This window comes from Mesoplodon densirostris, chromosome X, assembly GCF_025265405.1.
Source record: "Mesoplodon densirostris isolate mMesDen1 chromosome X, mMesDen1 primary haplotype, whole genome shotgun sequence".
Classification (NCBI taxonomy): Eukaryota; Metazoa; Chordata; class Mammalia; order Artiodactyla; family Ziphiidae; genus Mesoplodon; species Mesoplodon densirostris.
This window is the reverse complement of record NC_082681.1, coordinates 137,904,550-137,932,300: the sequence shown is the minus strand read 5'-3', so window position 1 is coordinate 137,932,300 and position 27,751 is coordinate 137,904,550. Positions and strand designations below refer to the sequence as shown.

The 27,751-nt window shown below is 55.9% G+C and overlaps 1 protein-coding gene across 4 annotated transcripts in view; it reads right to left on the bottom strand.

Moving 5' to 3' along the window:
- Window positions 1-27,421, bottom strand: part of PPP2R3B (protein phosphatase 2 regulatory subunit B''beta) — a 53,961-nt gene extending 26,540 nt beyond the window's left edge. For 2 of the 4 annotated variants that reach the window (XM_060087394.1, XM_060087397.1), the window contains exons 1-2: window positions 26,688-27,421; window positions 8,400-8,585 (exon numbers count right to left, since the gene is read on the bottom strand). In XM_060087394.1, coding sequence (XP_059943377.1) covers window positions 8,400-8,585; window positions 26,688-27,257 — 756 coding nt within the window. In that variant the 5' untranslated portion in view covers window positions 27,258-27,421. The remainder of the gene's footprint in view (window positions 1-8,399; window positions 8,586-26,687) is intronic. The other 2 variants (XM_060087395.1, XM_060087396.1) reach the window with 2 other exon arrangements.
- Window positions 27,422-27,751: the final 330 nt, after the last annotated feature.

Sequence of the window (27,751 nt, the reverse complement as noted above, 5' to 3'; positions counted from 1 at the left end):
CTAAGTGGGAAAAAAATTCTGAAAAACAAATAGATATATGTATAAGTGAATCACTTTGTTGTACACCTGAAACTAACACAACATTGTATATCAACTATACTCCAAAAGAAAACAAAAATTTTAAAAGAATCATACAAGAAGATAAGGAAAAGCTTTAGAATAATACATTTATAATCATGCCAAGGATTGTTTTAGAAAAAAACATAAATGACCAAAATCGACCCCAGAAAGTAAAACCCTTAATAAAGCAGTAACGTTAAAGGAAATTAAAACTCAAAGAGGAAAATGTGGAGGAAAGAGATCACGGTGGAGGAGGAGAAGGACAAGAAGGACGTGGAACTCACGTCCTCCCACAAATACATGAAAAATCCACCTGCGTGTGGAACAGCTCTCACCGAACACCTACTGCACGCTGGCAGAAGACCTCAGACTTCAGAAAGGGCAAGAAAATCTCCATGGAACCAGGCAGGGCAAAACAAAGAAGAAGAGAAAAAGAGAGAGAGAGAGAAAGGAATGGGGACAGGACCTGGGCCCCAGGGAGGGAGCTGTGGAAGAGGAAAGGTTCCTGCACCCTGGACAGTGCCCTCGCTGGCAGGGAGATCAGCGTGGACAAAGGAGGAGCTTCAGGGCCTCAGAGAGAGCACAACAGCAGGTCTGCAAAAGGCAACACAGACAGTGACCTGCACATACGGTGCTCACTGCTGCCCTGTGCTCCCCAGACTGAGACACCCGTCCACTGGGGCGGGCGGGGGCTGGGTGCTGAAGCTTGGGCTTCAGAGGTCAGACCCAGGGAGAGGATGGGGGTTGGCCTGCCGATGCAGGGGACACGGGTTTGTGCCCCGGTCCAGGAGGATCCCACATGCCGCTGAGCGGCTGCGCCCGTGAGCCATGGCCGCTGAGCCTGCGCGTCCGGAGCCTGTGCTCCGCAACGGGAGAGGCCACAACAGTGAGAGGCCCGTGTACCACACACACACACACAAAAAACCTAGGAAAAAATCAATAAGACCAAAAGCTTGTTCTTTGAAAGGGTAACAAACCCAACAAAAATTGACAAACCTCTGGCCAGGCTCACCAAAAAAAGAGAGAAGACTCAAACAAAATAAGAAATGAAAAAGGAGAAATATCAACCAATACCACAGAAATACAAAAAACTGTAACAGAATACTATGAACAACTATATGCCAACACATTCGACAACTTAGAAGAGATGGACAACTTTCTAGAAACATAAAACCCACCAAAATTGAATCACAAGAAATAAGATACTTTGAAAGCCTGAAAACTGGAAGTAAAATAGAATCTGTAATAAAAAAAAACTCCATACAAACAAAAGTCCAGGACCAGATGGCTTCACAGGCAAATTCTACCAAACATACAAAGAACTTTTACCAATCCTTCTCAAACTCTTTCAAAAGACTGAAGAGGAGGGAATACCCCAAAGACATTCTATGAAGCCACCATCGACCCAATACCAAAACCAGACACTACCAAAAAAGAAAATTACAGGCTAATATCTTTGATGAACATAGATGTAAAAATTCTCAACAAAATACTAGCAAACCGAATCCAACAACACATAAAAAAGATCATACAACATGACCCAGTGGAGCTCATCCCAAGTTCACAAAGATGGTTCAACATATACAAATCAATGTGAAACACCACATCAACAAAAGAAAAGACAAAAACCAAATGATCATCTCAATAGATTCAGAAAAAGCACTTGACAAAATTCAACATCCATTCATGATAAAAACTCCTACCAGAATGGGTATAGAGGAAACATATCTATAAACACAATAGAAGTTATTTATGACAAACCCACAGCCGATATACACTCAACGGGGAAAAGTTAAAAGCCTTCCTGCTAAAACCTGGAACAAGGATGCCCCCTCTCACCACTTCTATTCAACATAGTATTGGAAGTCTTAGCCACAGCAATCAGACAAGAAAGAGAAACAGGTATCCAAATTGGAAGGGAAGAGGTAAACTTGTCACTACGTGCAGATGACATGATACTATATATAGAAAACCCTAAAGACGCCACACAAAAACTACTAGAACTGATAAACGAATTCAGCAAGGTACCAGGATACAAGATTAACATACAGAAATCAGTTGCATTTCTTTACACTTTAACATACAGAAATTGGATGTATTTCTTTACACTAAAAATGAAAGAGCAGAAAGTGAATGTAAAAAAAAAAACAAAAAAATACCAAACCCCCCCCCCAAAAACTAAGGAATAAACCTGACCAAGGAGGTGAAAGACTTACATGCTGAGAACTACAAAACATTAACAGAGGAAGTTAAAGATGATTCAAAGAAATGGAAAGATATCTCATGCTCCTGGACTGGAAAAATGAGTATTGTTAAAATGGCCATACTGCCCGAAGCAATCTACAGATTTAATGCAGTTCCTATCAAATTACCCATGACATTTTTCACAGAACTAGAACAAATAATCCTAAAATTGATATGGAACCATGAAAGACCCAGAATTGCCAAAGCAATCCTGAGGGAAAAAAACAAAGCAGGAGTCATAACCCTCCCAGACTTGACAAAATACTACAAAGCTACAGTAATCAAAATACTGTGGTACTGGCACACAAACAGACATGTAGATCAGTGGAATAGAATAGAGAGCCCAGAAATAAACCCACGCACCTACGGTCAATTAATCTTCGACAAAGGAGGCAAGAATATACAATGGAAATAAAACACTTTCTTCAAGTGGTGGTGGGAAAGTTGGACAGATGCACGTAAATCAACGAAGTTAGAACACACCCTCACACCATACACAAAAATAAACTAAAAATGGCTCAAAGACTTAAATACAAGACATGACACCATAAAACTCCCAGAAGAGACATAGGCAAAACATTCTCTGACATAAACCGTACCAATGTTTTCTTAGATCAGTCTCCCGAGGCAACAGAAATAAAAACAAAAACAAATGGGACCTAATCACACTTTACAAGCTTATTTTTGCACAGCAAAGGAAACCATGAACAAAACGAAGACAACCTATGGAAGGGGAGAAAATGTTTGCAGAGGATGCAACCGACAGGGAACTGATTTCCAAAATATCCAGCCAGCTCAGCGACTCAACAACAAAAAAACACCCAATCAAAAAATGGGCGGAGAACGTAAATCGACATTTCTCCAAAGAAGACAGATGGCCAACAGGCACATGAAAAGATGCTGAACATCGCTAGTTATCAGAGAAATACAAATCAAAACTACAATGAGATACCACCTCACACTGGTCAGAAGAGCCATCGTTAAAAAGCCTACAAATAACAAGTGCTGGAGAAGGTGTGGAGAAAAGGGAGCCCTCCTACACTGTTGGTGGGAACGTAAAGCTGGTGCAGCCACTACGGAAAACAATGTGGAGGTTCCTCAGAAAATTAAAAATAGAGTTACCATATGTTCCAGCAACCCCACTCCTGGGCATATATCTGGAGAAAACTACAATTCAAAAAGATATATGCATCCCTATATTCACAGCAGCACTATTCACAACAGCCAAGACATGGAAGCAACCTAAATGTCCAGAGACAGAGGAATGGATAAAGAAGATGTGGTACATATATACACTGGAACATTACTCAGCCATAAAAAAAGAATGAAATCATGCCATTTGCAGAAACATGCATGGACCTGGAGATGATCATACTAAGTGAAGTATGTCAGACAGAGAAAAACAAGTATCATATGATAACGTAAATATATGTGGACTCTCAAAAATGATACAAATGAACTTATTTACAAAACAGAAACAGACTCACAGACATAGAGAACAGACTTTGGTTGCCAAGGGGAAGAGGGGTGGGGGAGGGATGGATTGAGAGCTTGGGATTAGCAGACGCAAACTAGTATCAGGTTGGCCAAAAGGTTTATTTGGTTTTTCTTTGTAAGATGGCTCTAGTAGCACTTAGTTGTCTTTAACTTCATTCAAAACAGTTTTGTTAGATTGTATGTGACAGCTACAATTTTATCAATTGTATGAGCGTGCATTGAAAAAAAGACTTATCAAAATTGGTTAAATTTTTGTGTAGCCATTTTAATATTGAAGATGGGAGAAAAAAAGCAACATTTTCAGTATATTATGCTTTATTATTCCAAGAAAGGTAAAAATGCAACCGAAACGCAAAAAAACGATTTGTGCAGTGTATGGAGAAGGTGCCATGACTGATCGAACGTGTCAATAGTGGTCTGCGAAGTGTCGTGCTGGAGATTTCTCGCCGGACGATGCTCCACGCTCGGGGAGACCAGTTGAAGTTGGTAACAATCAAATCCAGACGTTAACTGAGAACAGTCAATGTTACACCACACGAGAGACAGCCGACATACTCACAATATCCAGATCAAGTGCTGGAAATCATGTGCACCAGCTTGGTGATGTGAACCGCTTTGATGTTTGGGTTCCACTTAAGCGAAAAAAACCTTCTTGACCGTATTGCTGCATGAGACTCTCCATTGAAACATCATGAAAACGTTCCATTTTTAAAACAAATTGTGACGGGTGATGAAAAGTGGATACTGTACAATAATGTGGAACGGAAGAGATTGTGGAGCAAGCGAAATGAACCACCACCAACCACACCAAAGGCCGGTCTTCATCCAAAGAAGGTGATGCTGTGTATATGGTGGGGTTGGAAGGGAGTCCTCTATTATGAGCTGCTTCTGGAAAACCAAACGATTAATTCCAACAAGTGCTGCTCCCAATGAGACCAACTGAAAGTGGCACTCGATGAAAAGCGTCCAGAATCAGTCAACAGAAAATGCATAATCTTCCATCAGGATAACACAAGACCGCATGTTTCTTTGATGACCAGGCAGAAACTGTTAGAGCTTGGCTGGGAAGTTCTGATTCATCCACTGTATTTACCAGACATCACACCTTTGGATTTACATTTATTTAGGCCTTCACAAAATTCTCTTAATGGAAACAATTTCAATTCCCTGGAAGACAGTAAAAGGCACCTGGAACAGTTCTTTGCTCAAAAACATAAAAGGGGGCTTCCCTGGTGGCGCAGTGGTTGAGAGTCCGCCTGCCGATGCAGGGGACACGGGTTCGTGCCCCGGTCCGGGAAGATCCCACATGCCACGGAGCGGCTGGGCCCGTGAGCCATGGCTGCTGAGACTGCGCGTCCGGAGCCTGTGCTCCGCAACGGGAAAGGCCACAACAGTGAGAGGCCCGCATACCACACACACAAAAATAAATAAATAAATAAAATAAAAGGTTTTGGGAAGATGGAATTATGAAGTTGCCTGAAAAATGGCAGATGGTAGTGGAGCAAAAGGGTGACTACGTTGTTCAATAAAGTTCTTGGTGAAAATGAAAAATGTGTCTTTTATTTTTTACTTAAAAACCGAAGGCACATATATATACAATGGAATATTACTCAGCCATAAAAAGGAACGAAAATGGGTCATTTGTAGAGACAGGGATGGACCTAGAGACTGTCATAAAGACCGAAGTCAGAAAAAGAAAAACAAATATCGTATATTAAGGCATATTTGTGGAATCTAGAAAAATGGTACAGATAAACTGGTTTGTAAGGCAGAAATAAGAGACACAGATGTAGAGAACAAACATATGGACACCACGGTGGGGAAGCAGGCGTGAGATGAACTGGGAGATTGGGATTAACATATATACACTAAGCTGTATAAGACAGATGACTAATAAGAACCTGCTGTATAGCACAGGGAACTCCATTTCAGTGTACGGTAGACACTAACAGAACACTGTAAAACAACTCTACCCCAATTAAAAATAAGTTGTAAGTATGTGAGGTTATGGATGTGCTAACTAACATTACTGTGGTAATCATTTTGCAATAAATACATCTATCGAATCACTATGCTGTACACCTTACACTTACACAATGTTGTACGTCAAAAAACTCAATAAAGCTTACACAATGTTGTATGTCAATAATCTCAATAAAGCTAGAAATAAATAAATAAATAAATAAGTACAAAACCCAAAACCAAAGTCACTTTTTGGCCAACCCAATATATATAGAATGGATAAACAACAAGGTCTTACTGTATAACACAGGGAACTATATTCAATATCCTGTAATAAAGCATAATGAAAAAGAATATACAAAAGAATGTGTGTACCTGTATAACTGAATCACTTTGCTGTACAGCAAAAATTAACACAACAATGTAAAACAACTTTACTTTAATATTAAAAAAGTGGAAAAAAAAGTGAAAAAAATCACCCAGGTAATGGGAGAAAATATTTGCACACTATATATACCCGATAAGGGATTCTATCTAGACTGTATAAAGAACTCTTACAATTCAACAATAAAATGACAAATACCTCAACTGAAAAAATAGTCAAAGGATCTGAAGAGACGTTTTTCCAAAGAAGACATAGAAATAGCCAATAAGCACATGAACAGAGGCTTAACATTAATCATGAAGGAAATGCAACTCCAAACCACAAGGAGGCACCGCTTCACACACACTGGGATAGGATGGTCTACAATCAAAAAGGCCACAAGTGCTGGCGAGGATGTGAATACACGGGGGCCCTCACACGGCGCTGGTGGGTGGGAAAGTAAAGCGGGGCCGCTGCTTCAGAAAACAGTCTCCTAGTTCCTCAGACAGTTAAGTAGTGTTACCGTCCAACCCAGCAATTCACTCCTAAGTATCTACCCAAGAGAAACGCAAACATGTCCGTCTACACAAAAACTTGTAGCACCTGAATGTTCACAGCAGCACCACTCACAAGAGCCAAAAGGTGGAACAACCCAAGTGTCCACGAAAGGATGAATGGATAAATATGTAAAGGAATATTAAAAGGAGTGAAGGGACTTCCCTGGTGGCACAGTGGTTAAGAATCCGTCTGCCAGCGCAGGAGACGTGGGTTCGAGCCCTGGTCCGGGAAGATCCCACATGCCGCGGAGCAACGAAGCCAGTGTGCCACAACTACTGAGCCTGCAAACCTAGGGCCTGTGCTCTGCAACAACAGAAGCCGCAACGAAGAGTAGTCCCCGCTCGCCGCAAGTAGAGAAAGCCCGCGTGCAGCAACGAATACCTAACACGGCCAAAAATAAATAAATTTATCAAAAAGGAGTGAAGCACGGGCTACAGCGTGGACGAACCTTGAACACATGATGCTCAGTGAGAGAAGCCAGACAAAGGACACACAGTGTGTGATTGCACTTAGAGGAAACGTCCAGAACAGGCAAATCCACAGAGACAGAAGGTAGATTAGTGGCTTCCTAGGGATGGGGGGAAAGGGGATGGGGGGATGACAGCCAAAGGGTATAAGGTTTCTTTCTGCGGTGATAAGAATTAACTGTAGTGATGGTTGCACAACTCTGTGAATACACTAAAAACTACTGAGTTGTATACTTTAAATGGGTGAATTGTGTGGCATGTGAATTACATCTCAAAAAAGCTGTTAGAAAAAGAAGAGAAGGCAACTGCTGAAAACTGAAAGCAAAAGGGAGCACATGAATTTATTCAGCAAACAGAACAGGAGAACTTTTCAGAATGCACATAACGGACAGAGGATCAGCCACCAGGACTTAGAAATTTTACAGGCGGAGAGGGAGAATGAAAAAAGAACTCACCCCAGCAGCACCAGGGGCAAAGGAGAGGCACAAGCAACCCACTGAAGAAACCTAACGATGAATTCAGAAGCACTTTGTAAAAGCAGCCTGACCCACGGGGGACCGGGAGGTACAAACTCAAACACCCAGGAAATGCCTGCGCGCAGCTGCCAACGACACAGAGAGCTGGGGGGCTGGGTGCGCGGGAACCTCCCACGGGGGCACAACTCTGCTAGGCAACCTGGGGCATCTCATGGAGGTGAGGGTGAGGACTGTCCTCTGTCCAGCAAGCCCGCCCCCAGGGTGAGACACCAGAGGGACCACGTGGAACCCAGGGGTCTCGCCACAGGCAGACAGCCAGCCATCGGGGATGGACGAGTACACCGTGGTGTGTTCCCACAACAGAGGGTGCAGCAACCAAACTCACTGGGCGTCCACACGCGGGACCCTGACACACACTGTTGGAAGGAAACACGGATATTGATCAGGGATGCGCACGGCGTGAGAACACCTGGGTTAAGTTTAAAACCCCACACACGGTGTTGCTCCATGCGGACTATGGGTCCACATGCGTCCGCCCAGAACACCACCACCCTGCACAGCAGAGACACAGAGCCCCTGGGCTGGGTCCCTCCAAGCTGCCCACACCTGGGAGGACGGCACACAGACACGCCCGAGGACAAAGCGTAGCACGAACCCCTCTGTGCCTCAGGTCGCTAAGGACCGAAGTAAGCGGGACGCAGGCGAGGTGAGCTCACGCGTGGCCACGACGCAGGGGGGCCGTGGGCCACGGCTCCGCGCGCGGACACCCACCTTGGCCACTCTGCCCATGTCCCCCATGGTGGCCCTCTCGTGCGGGAACTGGGCGAAAGTCCTCTCGATCTTGGCGATGCTGGCGTCTACGTTGACGGTGTCCTGCGGGCGGCCTCGGGGGAAGTAGAACGTGGGGATGCTCAGGCTGGCGGCGGGCGGCAGGGGCTGCTCCTTCCTCGTCTGCACCTGAGAGAGAGAGCGGTGAGGACCCAGCACGGCGAGCACCTGCTGCCCGCCGGTGCGCACTGAGCAGGCGTGGGCTGGACCAGAGCGGCTGCCCCGAGCCCAGCGAACCCGACTGTGGACAGAACGCCCAGACCATCGCCGGGCTGACTGCAGACACGGGAGGTGACGCGGCCCGTGGCGGAGCGCCACACACACAGCCCTGCTTCGCCCGATCCTGCCTCGGGCATGACCCCTCAGGACAAGGACAGCTGCTGAGAGAACCTGCCCTCCTGCCTCCCGGGAGGTCAAGGTCGGCACAGGCGGGCTGTCCCCTCGTTTGCATCTCGCGCCTGGAACCGCCTGTCCCCACACCGTCCTTCCCTGTGGATGGGATGTGAGGCAAGCGCCGTGGCCGGGCATGGCCCTCAGAAAGCACCGCAGCCCCGAGGGCTCGGCGTCCTGGCACAGGGAGCAGCCGGGAGCCATCCTGGAGCGCACACCGCGCCTTCCAGACGGCAGCGTCAGGATGTCTGCCTGGTGGCTGGCGGGGTGACCTGTGAGCTCAGTGCAGTCACAGGTCAGAAGCGTGCACCACGCATGCAGAGGAGGGCTGCGTTCGCCAACGCCCCTGAGTAGACGGGACCAGCCAGTGGAACCACTCAGGAAGCACCTGCCGGGAGTGGACGCGCTGGGACTGGGCAGGTCTGGGGAGGCCCGGAGGGTGGCCGCACTCGGTGAGGCGTGCTGTCCCTGGACTGTGGGACACTGTCCCCCTGCATGATGTGCAGTGTCCCTCTGCACTGACCCGGGAAGGCCTCCTGGGTGCCAGAAAGAGCTGCCCCGAGTCACGGCCCGTAATGCCCACGGAGACTCACGCATCCGGGCGTCCCTGACGGGCAGGGACGGGGAAGCACGGCCCGCCTCCTAGACACACCCCAGGTTCCCTGGGGACACGAGGACACACCCCGGATTCCCTGGGGACACGAGGACGCACCCCCGGGTTCCCTGCGGCTGGGGACACGAGGACGCACCCCCGGGTTCCCTGCGGCTGGGGACACGAGGACACACCCCGGGTTCCCTGCGGCTGGGGACACGAGGACACACCCTGATGCAACAGAAAGAGCCCAGGGTCCTGGTGGGAAGCGCTGGAGCAAGGGAGGAGCACCCAAGGCCTCAGGCCACGGGACCGGTGGAGGATGGGGAGTGACCAGGTGTTCCAGAGAGGGGACGGCGAGGGGTACGCCTGCCAGCGAGGTCTGGGAAACTCAGAGCACACAGGGCACTACGGACACACGGAGCCCACGGCCCCTGGGCATCCAGAGACACACGCGGAAAAGCAGATGGAAGGCAAACGCAGGAGAGGGGGCTCACAGGCAGCACTGCCCGGCCAGGGGTGGTTACATCCAGGGGGTTGGAGCGGGCAGCCAGGCCCGCACAGCCAAGAACAGGGCGCGGTGGCGCTCTGCTCACAGCGGGGTGCCCCCATCCCAGCTGCCCCGACCAGGCACACACAGCACAGCTCCACGCCCACAAGTGCTAGGGGCCCCGCCACCGGCCTGCAGCCGAGGCGCAGCACACGGCCTTCAGGAGTCACGCCGTGCACTGATGCTAACGTTGTGAGTGGACGTCACCCCTACAGCCTACGACCCAGACTGCTTCTCCACCCGTGACACAGCAGGAGATGGCAGGCACCCCCCTCAGTCACACCTCGAGACCTCCTGCAACCCCTCGGTCACATCAGGGACCTCCCGCGACCCCTCGATCACACCTCGGGACGTCCCGCGACCCCTCGGTCACACCTCGGGACCTCCCGCGACCCCTCGGTCACATCAGCGACCTCCTGCGTCCCCTAGGTCACACCTCGGGACGTTCCGCGACCCCTCGGTCACATCAGGGACCTCCCGCGTCCCCTGGGTCACACCTCGGGACGTCCCGCGACCCCTCGGTCACATCAGCGACCTCCTGCGTCCCCTAGGTCACACCTCGGGACGTTCCGCGACCCCTCGGTCACATCAGCAACCTCCCGCGTCCCCTGGGTCACACCTCGGCACGTCCCGTGACCCCTCGGTCACATCAGGGACCTCCCGCGTTCCCTGGGTCACACCTCGGGACGTCCCGCGACCCCTCGGTCACATCAGGGACATCCTGCATCCCCTCGGTCACACCTTGGGACGTCCCATGTCCCGTCAGCCACATAGGGGATGTCCCGCGTCCCCTTTCGTCACATCGCGGATGCCCCATGTCTCCTGTGTTTCCTAAGGCCCCAGCTGACGAGGCAGCTGTTGGGTGCTCCATGACCTTGCACGGGGCAGTGACCTTGCACGGGGCGGTGACCTACCGAGAAGAGGTGGAGCCCTCATGAGTCAGCCGTACCAGGTCCGTGTGGCAGCCTGGGGACACTGGGCGACGAGCTCTGTGATCACCACGGGGCCAACGTAATCCTGAGGGGCTGCGTGCAGACTTGGCTCAGTCCTGAGAGACGAGGGGAGAGCTGGGAGGCGCACGGAGAGGAAGGAGAGGGACAGCAGGCGGCCCTGAGGGCCGGCACGGCCACGGGGTGGGGGGACAGCAGGAAGCGGGAGGACAGGCCCCAGGGGAGCCCCTGCCCCGGGAGGGGCCGCGGGACGCCTTGGCCCACGTTCCATTCAGACTCGGCCCTGTCGGCGCCCAGGGACAGAGGCTGACCCCCTCCTCCCAGCCCTAGGACGTCCTGGCTCCGGGATTTGGTTTCGCGGCAGAGCTGCTGGGCTGTGATGCCCGCCTACGGTGGCAAAGAACAGCCGCGGGGGAAGCGAGACCCAGCGCCGGCCCTGCAGACGGAGAGATTCGAGGGTTCACGCGTCTCCTGGGGATGCCAGGCTTCACCTGGGGAAGGTTTCCCCCGGGTTCACTCCTCTGGGCGGGTTCAGTTTTCCCCAGTTTGCCTCGCCTCTGTGTGGAGGGCAGGATGGAGCGCAGGCCCCACATCCTGGCTGTCACCTGTAGCAACTCATGGCTCACGCCTGCGGAAAGGGCTGCTGGCTTGCACGGACGCCTCTGGCATCCTCCCCGGCACGGTGGCACTCAGCGCCGGGTGCCACCATCGCCCATCCCCGAAGCAGCCGGGCCGGCTGGTCCCAGGGCAGGTATCCCCACCTGCCAGGCCACGGCCGCAGACACACACAGACGAGGTGCCGCTCAACATGCGCTCTTTTCTCCGCTGTCAGGACGGGGACGCCGCCCTCCCCAGCCACCCGGGAAGCGGAGGGAAAGGCAGCCGCCAGGGACACGGCGGAGCCGAGCGGAGCCTCCTGAGAGCGGTGAGCTCCCCCCACGTCCCCAGCTCCACGGCGCCTGCCCCTCGGTCAGCTTGTCGACCCCTCCTGGGAGAACTGGGCTCGGGCAGGAAGCGACACGCTCCCAAATGGAAGGTCTGAAGTGCAGGACGGAACGAAGGGAAAGGAACGTGGTGCCGACCTGGGTACGTCCACGCACGCGCCCTCCACACACGTCGGTGAGAAGAATATTGTTTTACCTCCTCTTTAAAGACTCTCGGGACAACAACGTGAAACGGGAGGGGGCCGGCGGTGAAGGGCTTGAAGGTTCTGAGTTCGAGGGTGAAGATGCTGACTCTGTACCTAGAGAAACGAAGTCACTGCCTTGTAAGACGAGCAGTAAGCTAGTATTAACTACTCCGGCGAGGAAAAGATAAAAAAGAGGGAAAGGAGAGCATGAACAGAAACATAAATAAGATGTGAAAATAAATCAGAACGGATTCATAGTCCTTATAAATGAAAATGGGTGAAATGTTCCAATTAAAAAACAAAGATCAGATGGAAAAAAGAAAGAGTGACTTACAGGAAACACATGTAAGATGTAAGGACACAGAGGTTGAAAACTTTTAACAAGTGGAAAAAGATACAGCAGCCAACAGTGACAAAAAGAAGGCTGGCATCGCCATATTCACGCCCAGATAGGGCTGAAGGTCTGGATGTGACAGAGAGAGATGGTCAGGACACCACGCTGGGCGTCCATCACGGGAAGCTCTGCCGACCCGGAGCTGACCGGTGCCCCAGCACAGCCTCGGCGCCGACCAAGCCAAGGTGCTGGGGAAATGCAGGGACGCGGCACAGAGGCAGGCCAGGCCTGCTCCCCCGCCACCCCTGACGGACCACCGGATGACGGAAAAACAAACAGCTGGGCACGGACACGGGAGATTTTTCGGTGTAATCTCTGGGCCATAAATAGAGCGCGGCCGGCACAGCTGCAGGACACGCGTTCTTTTCCAGCACACATGGCGCTGTTGGGAGCCGGCCACCTCCAGGCCCCAAACAGGCCTTAGCAGAGCCTGAGGGGACCACGGGGGCTGTTTCCTGAGCTACCGGCGGCCAGGCTGGACGTCCACAATGAAAGCGGACGTGGCACAAATACGTGTGTGTGTGTGTGAGAGACGGACAGACAGACAGGGAGGATTCTCAAGCAGGGCTGACGCCTCTCAGAAGCCAACACAGCAGGTGGGGCACTCGGCTCCCAGAGCAGGGCAGCTTCCCTCCCAGCGACACGCCTGACACCCGCCTCCCGGCTGTCACCCGGGCACCGGTCAAGATGACACCTGCTCGCAAGAGCTATTTCTGTCGCCGGCACGGCCACCAGCGCAGCCTGACTCATCACGATTCCAGGCAGCACGGAGACGCCCGGGGCCCCCAGAACACAGGAGGGCTGAAAACTCGGCCTCATGGGAAAGCACGGCCATCCCTGCGCAGCGGCAGGGGCCCCGGGAGGTGGGCCCGCACAAGTGCGCGCCCAGGCCAGCCTTCTCTAAACGCAGCCTCGCACGGCCAGCGCCCCCTCGGGCAGACGCACTAGCTGGGGCGGCAGAAACGACCGCGGCTCCGACTCTGCCAGGGCAGGACGCAGGGCGAGCGTGGCACAGCCCGGGGGCAGCAGCCAGCGGGCCGGCCCCATCGGAGCCGAGACCCAGGGGCAGCGGCCGAGTCCGGCGGGCGGCGCAGGGACAAGGGCGGGCACAGCACCCATCAGAGTCCACCGCCGGGCTGGGAGGCCGTGCAGGCCAGAGCTGCTTCTCTTCCGACCCCAGGGCCCCTCTCCGCCGGCTGGCGGCAGGCTCCCCAGCTAGACCTGCCAACGGCCCGCTGGACGGACAGCAAGAGTCCAGCTGTGAAAGTTTAAAGCAGAGGCGCCAACCAAAACAAAGATGAGAACGGCTGGCCCTGCGCGTGGGTTTGTTCAAAAGTCCTCTAGCCACCACAGGAGAGGGACCGGCGTCGAGGGGCCACATGAGCCACGGAGGTTTCCAGGGGAGAAAAGGCGGCTGGAGAGCAAACTCTCAGACCCACGAAGCGCTGGGCCGAGCAGGGCGGCTGCCGTGAGGGGACAAGCTGGGGCTCCATGTCCACGAGGCAGGGGCCTGAGACGTCGGCTGGGTCTGCACCCCCAGCCAGAGGACGCTGGGGCCCACAGGGCCGGAAGGCAGGGCTGGGGGCATGGATGGGACGGGGGGCGGCATGAGGGGTCACATCTGTGGGCTCAGGGACCTGGGGGCCCACGTCCGACCCCTGGGTACTGGGAGCATGGATCAAGGGGGTACTCAGGGCCCACCCTGCGCAGCGCCGTGACCCCGTGCGGTGTCCGGAGATGGTCAGAGTCCCCAGACCAGGCTGTCACCGTGTGGAGGAGAGGTCAGGTCAACACCCAGCACTGTCCTCCAGGGGCGGCTGCGCTGCGTTCTCGGTGCCCCATGGGGCCCGTGCATCCACCTGAAGGACCCCACGGGGAAGCTGGACGGGCGTGAGCGGGACCAGGGCACAGTGACAGCGGAGGAGAGTGTGTGCAGAGCCCGAGAGTCAGTCGCCGGGGGACGGAGGGTCGGGACCCGGCTTGGACAGGGCGGGCAGCACAGCCATAGCAGGCCCGCGAGGGCTTGGGACAAGGTCTGAGGGACGTCGCGGGGCTGCTCAGAGCGCGCAAGGCGCGGGCGCCACAGGCGGGGCAGGCGGGCGGACACGGGCCGCAGGGGCAGGACAGCCTCCCACGCACGACACAGCCTCGCTGCACACCTTCCCTTGGCCCCTAGTCCAGCGCGGATGCCTCACGCTGGCAGCAGGGCCGGCACGTACGAAGCATCCCCCCAATCCCTTCACAGTCCCCCTCTGCCCACAAGGCCAACCCCACCTCCCTCAGGCCATCCTCTCCGGCCACGCCCCCATCTCCACACCTTCCCCAGCTGCCCTCCGCCCCCATCATCTCCCCACGCCCCCCACCTCCCCACGCCCTGAGGTCTGCCGACCACCCACGGCTCTGCACCGAGTCCACGCTCAAACACCAAGGGGTGAAGGAAGCCAGGAAAACTCGCCTCCCCGACACTCCCCCGATGCCCGCCCCTGAGAAGCACTCACTCCACGCAGCACGTGCAGACGTTCGTGGGAAACGTCATTGGAACACATCTGCCATAACGTGAAACTTCTTCCTCTTAAAAGCAACCGCGAATCGCGTATCCCAAAAAGTGATTCTGTAAGACGAACAGGCGTCCTGGAACAACCAGGCTTCCATGAACAGTTCTGCGTGGAGCCAGGACCCCCCATACACCAAGATCAAGTCACAGCCGCCGTGGGGGGAGGAGGAGGGCTCCCCAATCCAGGGAACACCCCGGCGCAGCCTGTGTGCACCATGTGTGCGCCACGCACACAAACGGTAACCAGCAAACATCACACCACCTCTCTAGAAGATCACCCTTAGCTGATTCCACTTTAAGGTCTCCACGTTCAGATTCTAAATAGACTTTCCTTCTCCACAAGCAACAAACATACAAGCATCAGCCACTTGCAGACAGAATTTCACAAGTTGAAGGAGAGAAGTCAGACAAAAAAGTACCAGAAGCCCTGTAAAATTTGAGACATGTTCCCAGGAAAAACATCCAATTACACTACCAGCAGAAAGCAGGTCTTTTTTCCCACCCCAAACAGCCTGGTTTGATTCGATGTGATTTTTTTTTTGGCCACGCGATGACCTTTAACTCCTCGCCTGGGCGAAAATACAAGTGATGAACGTGCCAAATATCCGTAAGGCAGTAGAATCTCCAGTTGCCAAAAGATCCCAGGTGGCCATGACTTTTAAATTCCATAGTCCCCTTACACGAATTTACAAAGCACACACGAGGCACAGACACGGGGTTTGCTTCTGTGCGCGCTGAGGAGAAGCGCCGTGATGTTTACAAGCCGAGTCGTCACTGAAGCCGCGGAGAAGGCGCTCCGGCTGGTACGTGCCTGCGATAAAGCCCTTAAAACAACGCAGGCGCTCGCGGCAAGCCGCGCTCTCCTTTCCAACAGCGCTGCGCTGTTATTACCCAGGGCTCCACACGCTCCAACGACACTGGGAGGCTCGCTGCGCACCTGCGGAGGGTCAAGTCCCCAAGCCTCCTACTGCCCGAGGTCGACACCTCCCCGCCTCGCCCAAGACCCACCACGACGTTGCCCCGCGCCGCGCCCGGGGTATCCGCTGCTAGAACTCCAGGAAAGGAGATGCCGGCGGCTCCCTCCCTTCACAGCGCTTTCCCTGACAAACCACACGGGCACACCTGCTCTCTGCGCGCACGGGCGCTATTCCAGGGGAGCCGCGCACGGGCGCAGGTGGAGCCCCCCGAGCCCAGGCAGCCCCCCACCCCAACCTCGCCAGAGCGGCGAGGAGCCCGCGGACGCAGCGGACCCGTCCGCCCGCCTGCCGCACCTGCTGGAAGGCCTTGAGCCTCTTCTTGAAGCGGGAGGGCAGCACGAAGTCGCAGCCGCGGGCCAGCGAGGCCAGCTCCTGCCGCAGGTCGGGGTCCTGGCGCAGGGACAGGTCCCGGAGCCGCATGTCGGCTCGCATGGGCCGCCGGGGCCCGGGCCGGGCGCGCTCGCGGGGCTGGAGCTGCGGCTGGCCGGGGCCGGCGGGGTCGGGGCGGTCCAGACGGCCGGGCTCAGCGCGCTCCATGCATCGCCGGCCGGCGTTCTGGGGGCCGGGCCTCGGGCGCGCGCATTCCTCAGGCGGGGCCGGGCGGGCGCACGCGGCGGCGGCGGGGACAGGGGAGGCGTGGCGGACGCGCGGCCCCTCCCGCGGCCCGGGCTGTGCTCCGCGGTACAGGACGGAGCGCCGGACGCCCGCCCCGAGCTGGCCTGCTGCGCGCGGAGGCGGCTCTCCCGCCGAGAGCCTCCCTCAGCTCAGCCAGTAGGCAGGCCGGCAAGGGCAGCGGACCTGGAGACGCCGCCTGCCGGCTCCTGGGAGGGTAGGCCTTCTCTCCGGACAAGGGCAGCCTGTCCAGGACTAAGAGGAACCTGCTACAGAGCCCGCGGCCGGCGCCCCGGCCACGCCCGCCCGACAGCCCACGTGCGGCCCAAGAGCTGGCATGTCGGGAAAACGGCCCCAAACGAAGGGGCCACCCACCAGCCCTTCAGGAGTTGAGAAGATACACTTAACCGGCAGAGGACGCTCTGACGGCCTTTGTTTAAAACTCGGGGTTGGGGTGGAACTCGGGGTCTTATAGGTCTCGCCGTGGCGTACACGGCTGTGTAGAGTATAGTGGGACGCAGATGACGTAGATGGTGTGCGTGGTGTGGAACACGACACCGATGACGCATACTATCGTGTCACGTGAGCCATGAGAGCACGCGACTCAGCCCCTAACACGAGGCTGAAGCAGCAGCAGAGCCAGGCCCCACCTCTGGGCGGTCTTTCCCCCACATACCATCTAGATCAGGCCGGCATGTCCCACCCCTGAAATCCCAGGACCCCAGGAATGCCTGCTCCGGCCAAAGCTGACCTTCCCTGCTCCCTTCCCTCTGCCCCCAGACAAAGATGTTGGGGAAATGACCCCGGGGGGTCGGAAGGCACTTCACCCACCCACCCTCCTCCTTGTCTCTCTAATGGACTTTTTTGGGGGGGCGGGTAGTTTTTGTTTTACAGAGACGCTGGGCAGAAAGTAGAGCTCCCGTGGGCTTCCCCTGCGGAGCGCAGGTTCCCTGTCACAAACACCCCGCACTGGGCGCTGCATCTGTTACAGCGATGAGCACACAGATGACCCCATACTGATGCTGCTGTGAACAGAAGTCCGCGGTCTCCCCTAGGGCGCGTTGTGGTGGTGCACGTTCCGTGGGTCTGGACAAACGCACAGAGACGTGTGTCCACCATTACAGCATCACGCAGCGTGGGGTCGCTGCCCTGGAGCCCCCGGGCCCGGCCTGTTCACGTCCCTCCCCAGCACTGACTTCTTACTGTGTCCGTAGCCTGTCCCAACCCTAGCTGGGGTCTGCCCGTCCCGGCGTGTCCCCTAGCCGGGACCGCAGGGGTCTGCCCGTCCCGGCGTGTCCCCTAGCCGGGACCGCAGGGGTCTGCCCGTCCCGGCGTGTCCCCTAGCTGGGATCGCAGGGCTACAGCCTCTCAGACCCGCTTCCTCTTCCACCTGCACCATCACCCTGCCCCAAACTCCTGTTCAGGGGGCCGCCCTCTCTCCGTCCTTCCCCTCTGCCTCTTTCCCACCTCTTTACCCTATTCCGTCCTTCTCCCCATTCCTGGAACATCCTCAAAGTTTCAGAGGTTGGCTGGCGACCCCTCTGCCTCTCCGGACACACAGACAAGGGCAGTGTATGCACCGCACCGTGGCCACAGAACCAGCCTAGCTGGTGTGAGACCACAGGGCCTAAGCTCTGCCCCGTCCAGACCCGGACACAACACGCAGGAAGGCCCCCAATACCACGCCCCGGGCAGGGACCAGGCTCAGGACAAACTTCTGATTTCAGGGTGTCGGCAGCGGGTCATCAGTGGCTCAGGGAGACTTCCGGGCCCAGGCGCAGCCCTGTTGCTCTGCGCTACGCCTCTGCCACGAACGGCCGCACCTGCAGGTTCACTCTTGTTCCCCCTTCCCCTGCAAACCCCAGGGCAGAGGTGCTCCTCCTGTAGCTTGAAAAACTGTCCAGGTCCTCCACTGCTGGCCCCTGCTATGCAGCTCCTCCCAGGGGAAGGCAGAGCATGTGTCCTGCCCCAGACCTGGGCTTGTCCCTGTGCCTGGCCCTGGCCCTGGCCAACCAGCCCACGGTATGGCCGCAGGTCCCGTGCCGGCACAGACTGGGGAACACAGACTGCCGAGAACACAGGGGCTGCTAAGCCCAGGGGTGAGTTTTCACAGCAAAGCTTGGCGCTGCTGCACTGAGCAAGAGAGACGAGCACAGGGGCAGCTGGGGCAGCCCAGGAGCTGCCCGCAGGGCCTCCCGGCCACACAGACGCTGCGTGTCCAAGTCAGCTCTCAACTTTCCCGCTTTAAGTTTCTGTAGCGATGCCGGTACGCGTGCGTCAACTGCAGTGCTGAGGGTGCGTGAAACCGACACGGAGAGAGTCCCCAAGACCCCTCGCTTGTAGCTTACAATTTGGCTACAAACCAGAAATTTAACCCAAGTAGAAAAAAGGAATCTTTTACTCATTTCTCCACTTCTAGGTAAACTGGGGGAAAATCCATAGCTCCTCCAATGCTCAAAGATAGCTCAGGAGAGAGGGAGACCGAGACCCCCAGCAACCTTCAGTAACGTTTCTGCCCCAGAGCAAGGGCTCACCTGTAGGGCCCCGGACGGAGGGAGGAGGTGAGGAAACAGGCCGCAGGCCACGGGGTGGAGTGGGCCCGGCTCAGGGAGGCAGCTGATCCTGCGCAGCACTGACGGCTCCAGGCCGCTCCACAGATGGGGAACATCTGCCCCCGGCGGCCACTGCTCTGAGAGCAGCACACCCACCGAGGCAGCGTCTAGAACCACGCGGGCGCTCGGCACGTGCAGACACAGCATCACCGGCTCTCTTTCCCCTCCTTCAGCCCAGGCCCTGGTGCTCCGGAACCTGAGCCACTAGCCAGGCTGCAGACCCTGTCACGAGGAACAGAAAGAGCCACGGGGGCCAGGGGGCGGCCCCTCGCTGGCAAAACACCCGTGAAAACTCCTCTTAGCCATGCCCGGTATGGACGGCACCCAACTCCGGCGGTGCAGACCCTGGGGCTGGCAGGGCCACGGGCACCCCTGAGGCCCCGGGTCACCATGGAGGCCTGAAGCCCCCGGGACAGCAGAGAACAGCCCATCCCTGCCACCAGCACCCCTTCCCCATGTTGCTCATCCCATGATTCTCTGAGCTCGGAGCCAAATGCTGGCCAGAAAAACTAACACGTGATGGACTGTCCACAATTTAGCGTCGATTCAGATAAAATAACGATTCCCGATGATCAGCTCTGCAGCCCGGCTACAGAGTCACCTGGGCCCTGGCCCATCTCCTGCCCCGGCTCCTAAATGGCCCAGAGGCAGCCAGGCCACGTGCACACGAGGCCCCCAGACGGAGGCGGCCAGAGACAAGGAAGTGCCAGCCTCCTCGTGTGGTCTGAGCGATCTCAGAAGGCTCACGGCGCTTCCCCTCTGGCGAAGGAGTTTTCTGGAAGTCTGTTCTTAAGTTTCTGGACTTACCTGACAGCGCTGACCTCTATGCTGCTCTGTGACGACAGCGTGTTGTCTGTAGGACGGAAAGGATCTGACGTTTGTTCAAACGGGCTCTGTGGTCTGGGACTCGACACCCAGGGAGGTATCTTTCAACAGTGACGGTGAAACTTCTGCTTCCAGACAAAAGAGGAACGGAAACCAGATTCACCCCCTGCCTAGATTCTACAGAGCATTTTAAAGAAGAAATGATACCGATAGTGAACACTCTTACAGAAAACAGAGCAAGGAGTAACCATTCCCAGCTCCTCTTGGGAGGCCAGCATCCCCCTGACACCACGGCCAAGGACATCACACAGAAGGCGGGAGACGGGTGTCCCCCGACCACAGACACACTGATCTCACAACACGGGAGCCCTCAGAGCCCAGCAGCGTGCGAGATCATCAGCTGGGATCAGTGGATTCATCCAAGGAAGCAAGGTTGGTTAACACCCACAGATCAAGTGAGAAAACATCACGTGATCATAAAGAACTGGACAAGATTCAACACCCATTCATGTTAACAGTTCCCAACCAACTAAATATACAGGGTAGCTTCCTCAACCTGCGGAGGGCGTTATGAAAACACCTGTATCTATGTCATCCTGAGGAAGACGGGATGCTTTCTGGCTGAGCCAGGACAAATCAAGCACCTCCCCTCTCAGCGCTGCCCCCTGACCAGGCCCCGAGACCTCAGCTGAAGTGTCGGGCAGGAAGGAGAGTCCCAGGTACGCCGGCCAGGAGCGGTGACGCGGGACAGCTGTCCCTCATGTCAGCACGTCCCTGGTGCAGAGTCCTCGAGCACCTACCGACCGCAGAACTGATCAGCAGGTCAGCGACTTCAGAGGGTGGGGACTCAAGTGCACGGCTGTCGGAAGTCAGCACGCGGAGGTGCCGGGAAGACAGTTCCACTCCCAGCAGCAGCACAAGGAGCAAACGCCCCAGCAACTCATCTAGGGGAGGCACCGTAAGACCTGTCCACCCAGCCAGAAACCCCGCGGACAAGGACGGGATCCTCCATGACGGGTGACCCGCACTGCCGGGCGGCCACTGCCCCACAGGGTCTGCAGACAACGTGGCCTTGATCTAAACCTCAGCCGCCTTTTTGGGTAGAACTTGGCTCCACGATTCTAAACATCTACGGCAGCAAAAAGCACCCAGAAAAGCCATCCCAACAGCCGTGCACCGGGGTGGGCAGGGTGCTGGTTTCAGCTCACCAGAACGCGGGGCGGCCTGCACAGCGACCTGCAGCGCACGCACAGGTGCTCACAGGCGCAGGACAGAAGGTCCAGGAACCATCCAGACACCTGCGGACACGGGACTTGCGGCAAAGGCGCCGGCACAATTCAATGGGAAGTCATTTCAGAAAGCGACGCTGCAGCAATTGAGTAATCACGTACAAAAAAGCACGCTTCGAAACTTACCTCAGACCACACACAGAAATTAACCTGAACGAGACCGTAAGTCTAAGCATAAAAGCGAAATTTGGAAAAGTTCTAGAGGAGACACAGGAGAAAACCTATCTGCCCTAGGGTATGACAAAGATTGTTTAGATTATGGACTATACTTTTGGGAACATCAAATAAGTAATAAATTGGACCTCATCAAAATTAAAAACTTTTCTGCTTCAGGAAACACTAATAAGAATATAAAAGAAGGTGAAGGAGACTGAGATACAGACTTCCAGTTGCAAAATAAATGAGTCAAGGGTATAAATGTACAGTGTGGGAAACAGTAATTATGTAACATCTTTGTAGGGTGACATATCATTACTAGATTCATTGAAATGTATAGAAATACCAAATCACTATCTTGTAGAATAAGAACATAGTTTTATAGGTCAATTATACTTCAAAACACAGGCTTCCTGTGGGACCGCGCCTTCCTGGACACCCGAGCCTAACCACGCTGTTAATAGCAGGCAAACAGGGAGCCGTGACAGCGGGGTCTGACCTCTGACCCATCACAGGGTCTGCTGGCTCTGTGCTCGTCAGGACACTGCAGCCCGGGGCAAGGAGGTGACATCGTGAAGGGACCGGCCAGCCGGCCTCCCGAGCAGACCTCGGCCTCGGCGCTGTGCGCACGGCGGGGGGTGGTCCCGCAGTCACGCGCGCCGGCCCCTCCAGCCGCGCCTCCCGCGGCGACGCCACTTCCCAGCCAAGGTGAAGACTGTGTAGATGGCAGGGCCCCAGTCCTGCTGCGGGGTCCGAAGTGCCTCCCCAGAGCCCCCCACCCCGTCCCCTGCACCGACTGACTGTTCCCACTGCTCCGAGCACGGGTCCTCCCAGGGGTTCCCAGCAGCAGACCCTGGAATGGGGCAGAGACGCAAATTCCACCACCACCGCAGCCCCCGAAACTGGAATTCTGGAAAGGGGCTCAGCAGCTGTTTTCACGGGCCTCCCTTACACCTGTCCACCTGTCCCCAGGACACCCACGCATCCGTCCAGCCTCAGGACTCTCCCGTCCACGGCCCACCAGTCCGCAGGACACCCACGCATCCGTCCAGCCTCAGGATTCTCCCGTCCACGGCCCACCTGCCCCGAAGACTGTCTCATCTGTCCCTGCATCCGTCTGTCCCCAGGGCCCTCCTGAAGGATGTCATCAGCTCCGCCAAGCAGGTCACCAGGTCACAACACTCACAGAGGATCCCACAGCGCTCTCTGCTCTGGACCTGTTCCCAGATTGCCCTTCAAGGCTCTGAAAGACCCCCTGAGTCTGACGCTGACCTGAGCCCCGCACAGTACTGCCTAGAGTGCTGAGAAAATGAATGCTCCAAAGAAACAAGTGTAAATCCTAGGCAGTTCTGTCACAAACAGGGCCGAGGGGTGGTACACAGCTCTGCTCTAGACAGTCACTAACCCAGCTCCTGAGGCCCTGGGCTCTGAGGCGCCGCCACGAGGACCCCCCCTGGGGGCGCACACCACCGGCGACTGTGCAGGTGAGTCCTCCGGGGTGGGGAGGGCCCTGATGCTGCTCCCCTACAAGCCCCACTCAAAGGTCCCATCCCACGTGGGGCAACGTGATGGGCGCGTTCTGCCTTGGTGGGGCCCTGGGGATAACAGAGGCCCAGGCTGAAGGCGCCTGCTCTACGGGGAACCCATGGAGACGCCCCCCGGCTTCAGCTCCAGCACCCTCCTGAACCAGAACTAAACCAGGGCTGAGCCAGGACCACTGAAGCAGGGCCCTAAACCAGGACTGAACCAGAGCCCTGAACCAGGTCTCGTGAACCAGGGCTCCTAAACCAAGACTGATCCAAGACTCCTGAACCAGGTCTGAACCAGGACTGGATCAGGGCCCCTGAACCAAGACTAAGCCAGAGCCTCTGAACCGGGACTGGACCAGGTCTCCTGAACCCAGGACTGGACACGGGCCATGAACCAATGCTCCTGAGCCAAGCTAAACCAGGACTGAACCAGGACTCCTGAACCCGACCAGACAAGGGCCCTGAACCAGGACTGAACCAGATTGAACCAGGACCCCAGAGCAAGGAGTCAAACACAGCTCCTGAACCAGGGCCCCTGAACCAGGACTGAACCAGGACTGAACCAGGGCCCCTGAACCAGGACTGAACCAGGGCCCCTGAACCACATCCTCTGAACCAGGCTCCCCTGGACTGGGTTCTGCCATGTAGTGTTCCCCCACCCGGGCCTCAGTGGCCATCCAGTGGCCGAGCCTCAAGTCGGCCCCTTTCGACCCAGCAGCCTGGACAAGGCCTGGGGAAGCTGGTCCACGGGTGGCCCACAGGCAGCTTTGGGGGAGCTGAGGGCTTGGGGGCGAGGCGATACCCACCATCGCTGGGGAGTGGGCTGTGGCCAATCTGCATCTCAGGCCCCTCAGGCTCCTCACGCAGCCCTCTCTGTGGCCAGTCAGGAACAGGAGTGGCGGCCCAGGCAGCACCCAGGTGGACGCCGGGTACCAGATGAGGTGCCCTTGGCGGGCACATGCAGGCTGCAGGTGCTGGGCCCTGTTTGGGAGGCCCGAGAGGACAGGACAAGAGCACGCACCCCCCCCCGACCACGTGATCGCGAGAAACCTCCAGGTTCCACTCGTCAGGAAGAGAACGGAGGGCGTCTAGGTTCGCACTGCTTCAATGTGGCAAACTCCTGACCAGTGATTAAAAGTTCTCAATATTTCCCCTCCTTCCTGCACAAAGATTCTCGTTGATGCCAACTACGAAAACCAGAAATCGTTCTTCACTAAGAGATCCACAGAATGCAACGTGGCCAAGCTCAGCCCCTCTGTGAAGTCACGGTCACCGGGCAAACTCAAGGCTCCCGTCAGACATGCTCTCAGGATCCTGACCTTCTGCTCTGAGGACTTCCAGGTCCTTTCTGTCTCCAACACATCTGCTGGAAAATCTAAGGACGCGTCAAAGTAAACACACGTGCCTGCTGTGTGTACACGCATCTGCACGTACACACGAGCGTGTCTCCAAGGAACGCACTTCTAACCTAGAACATGGTCACATGTCCTGAGGGAATCAATGGTTAACTGGATACCCCCAAAACTACAAAACGGCTGCAGAGAAAGATCTAAATAGGTGGATAATAAATTTAACCAAGGAGGTGCGACACCTGTATGCACACAACATTGCTGAGAGAAATTATGGGACACGTAAGTAAATGGAAAAACATCCAGAGCTCATGGGCTGGAAAACGCAACTGTTCTGGGGTATCAGTTACACCCAGTTGTTCTACAGATTCACTGCAATCCCAGTCAAAACGCCAACAGGCCTTTCGTGTACAAGTTCCTAAGCTGATTCTCAACGTTCGGTGGAAACGCGAATGTCAGCATAGCCAGAGCTGTTTTAAAAGAACAGAGTTGGCCGTTCACCACCCACGTTCCACATGTGAGTCTACAACGCACCCCAGAGTGAGAACACAAACACAGATCAGTGGGTTAGGGATGAGACAATAGACCCAGACGCATACGGTCAATTGATTTCAGACAATGCAACCCAGTGGGAAAATGATAGATTTCAAAACTGCTGTGTACCTGGATATCTTACACCACATGCAGAAACTTACATGAAATGGATCAGAAGTTTAAATGCAAAAGTGAAAACCAGGAAGCTTTTAGGAAGAAAAGAGCAGATAATCCTGAGAGCTTGGGATAGGCACATATTTCGTAGATCGGATGTAATAAATAAGAACCATAAAAGAATAAAATTGAAAGAATCAAAAAACTAACAGCTTTTGCTTTCAAAACACATGTTAAACAAATGACAAAACGGGCCACAGACTGAGGAGAAATATGTGAAAACATGTGTCTCATAAAGGAGCCGCACCCAGATTCTACATAAAGAGCCCTTACAACCCAATGACAGAGAAATACCCCATTTTCCAAAGGGGCAGCAGATTTGGACAGACGGTGCACAATGGCTGATACGTGATGAAAAGATGCTCGCCGTCACCAGAAAACAGGGAAATGCAGATAAAACCGTGACACACAACACGCCCGCCGGGACGGCTGAAGTAGAAGTCTAAGGACAGCCAGTGCCGGGGAGGCGTGGACGAGGACCCGCACGCACGGCTGGGGAAACGGGACGTGACACCTGCCTCAGAACAGTGTACGGGCTTTGGAGGCTTTTCAGGTTGTTTTGTTTTTTAAGTTAAACACACACACAGCGCACAGCCCAGCAATTCCACTCCGAGGTCATTCATCCAAGAGAGATGCAAACACCCGTCCACACGAGGTTCTCAGCAGCTTCATTCATGAGAAGCACACGCAGAAACAGCTCGAGTGGCCTCCAGTGCTAAAGTGACAATCAGGCTGTGGTCCATCCACGCAACGGGACCCTACTCGGCAGGGAGAGGGAAGCAGGGCCCGCCGCATGGCGGCAAGCACCTCAGACAGATCCTGGGAGCCGGAGTGGCTGCCTGGGGTGAGGCGCACGCGGGGCCCTGGGGGCGGGAAGCGCTCTGCCCCTTGGTGTGTTCACATGTGTGACGACCGGCCCACACACCTATAGGCACCATTCACTGTACGTGAACTAACCCCCCACAAACTGGACTCTTCAAAAATCAAGGGTTAAGAACAAGCCCCACCCCCCACCCCCCCCACCCCGTCCCTGACACCTCTGGGAAACCAGCAGACTAAGTGAAGTCCTCCTCCTGATATGCTCAGCGCTGCTGATGGGATGGATGCGGGCTCAACCGAAAAAACTTAAATGTCATCAGCAAGTCCCAGTGGAACAGTCACACTCCTTCAGGCTTAGGCGTATGCTAGGGGTACGATATGCAGCAACCATACGTTTTTCCGTAACACCTGGAGACGCTTTATTACTTTTAACCGACACAGTATTAAATATCAAAAAGCACCTTTTTAAAAAAATTAAATATACTGCTGTCCAGCTGTCCTTATTGTAGATAAATGGGGCATAAAACCTCTAGGTTCAGAAGCTAGGCAGAATAGAAGAAGCTGGGCCATGGATAACTAAAACCAACCGGAAACAAACTCCAGAATGACGACCAACTTGGGAATCTGTCAAAGACAACATTTTTCTGTGTGCGAGACTTTCTTGGCAGGGGGAAGAGACTAGACGTGCAAGCGCTTTCACGCCTGACATTCCTCCAGCATCTTCGACCACCCTCAGCTACACGTCGGTAGGCGACCCGAGTTACCTCCGCAGGCGTTAGAAGGAAGAGTAACTTACTACTCTCGTCCCTGCGGATCGACGAGGCCCTCGAACAGGTGGTCCACTCCGGGCACTAGAGGCGGCTCCCAGGGGGAGAGCGGTGGACGCGGAGGACGGGCTGGGCGCCCCTGGGCTATCCAACCCGCGCGGCCTGCAGGCGAGGGCCGGGGCTGCGAACGGGGGCCCGGGCTGCCCTGAGTCTCCCCCGCCCCCCTCGGGCCCCCCGGGCATCTTGATCCTCTGCAAGCAGTCTTGGAGCACTGCCTGCGTGCTGGACTCGCTGAGCCAGCACATGAAGAGCTCGTCCACCTTCATCTTCAGGACGGGCTGCAGGACTTTGCCGGGCGGCATCTCCGGGGCTCGGCCCCTCCTTCCAGGGGGACTCCTTCCTCCTGCACAGGTGCCTGGAGCCGGGACCGAAGTCCGGCCTGAATGGATCTCCGCGTAGTAGGCGACGGCCGCCAGAGGGGACGAGCCCCACGGGGGTCCCGGGTGAAGTCGCCCGGCCCGGCGGGCGTGGCGCGCCCGGGGCCCGGTGAGGAGGCAGCGGCCCGGCGGGCGTGGCGGGCCCGAGGTCTGGTGTGGCATCAACTGCCCGGCGGGCGTCGAGGTCCGGGGTCATCGGTCAGGGGTCAAGGGGTACGGCGGCGCCCCGCCCAGGGGCTGCGCGGACTCGGGAGCCCGGCGGAGGCGGAAGGCCGGACCGCGGCGGGGCCCGCCCAACTCAGGGCAGCTTCAAAACGGGCGCGCCAGCTACGCTCCCAAAGAAGGTCGCCTATGTTGTGCGTCACCGTGACGCGCGGCATCATCACGGCGCCGCCCGTCGGCGCCTACGACTCCAGCTGCGGCTGTGCTGGGGCGCTTCGGTGGGCTGGAGGGCGCTCAGGAGCTGGAGTGGGGGCGGGGGATGGCGGGCGCCCCACCCCATGTCTTTCAGCTTTTAGGCTTTCTTGGGGTGGGGCCCGCACCAGCCACGTGCCCTTATGTCCGCGGAAGTGCAAGCATGGGCGGTGCGATCTCGCCGGGAGGGGCGGGGTTAGTTGGCTGGTCTGTTGGGCACTACAGTGCATGCCTGTAGTGGC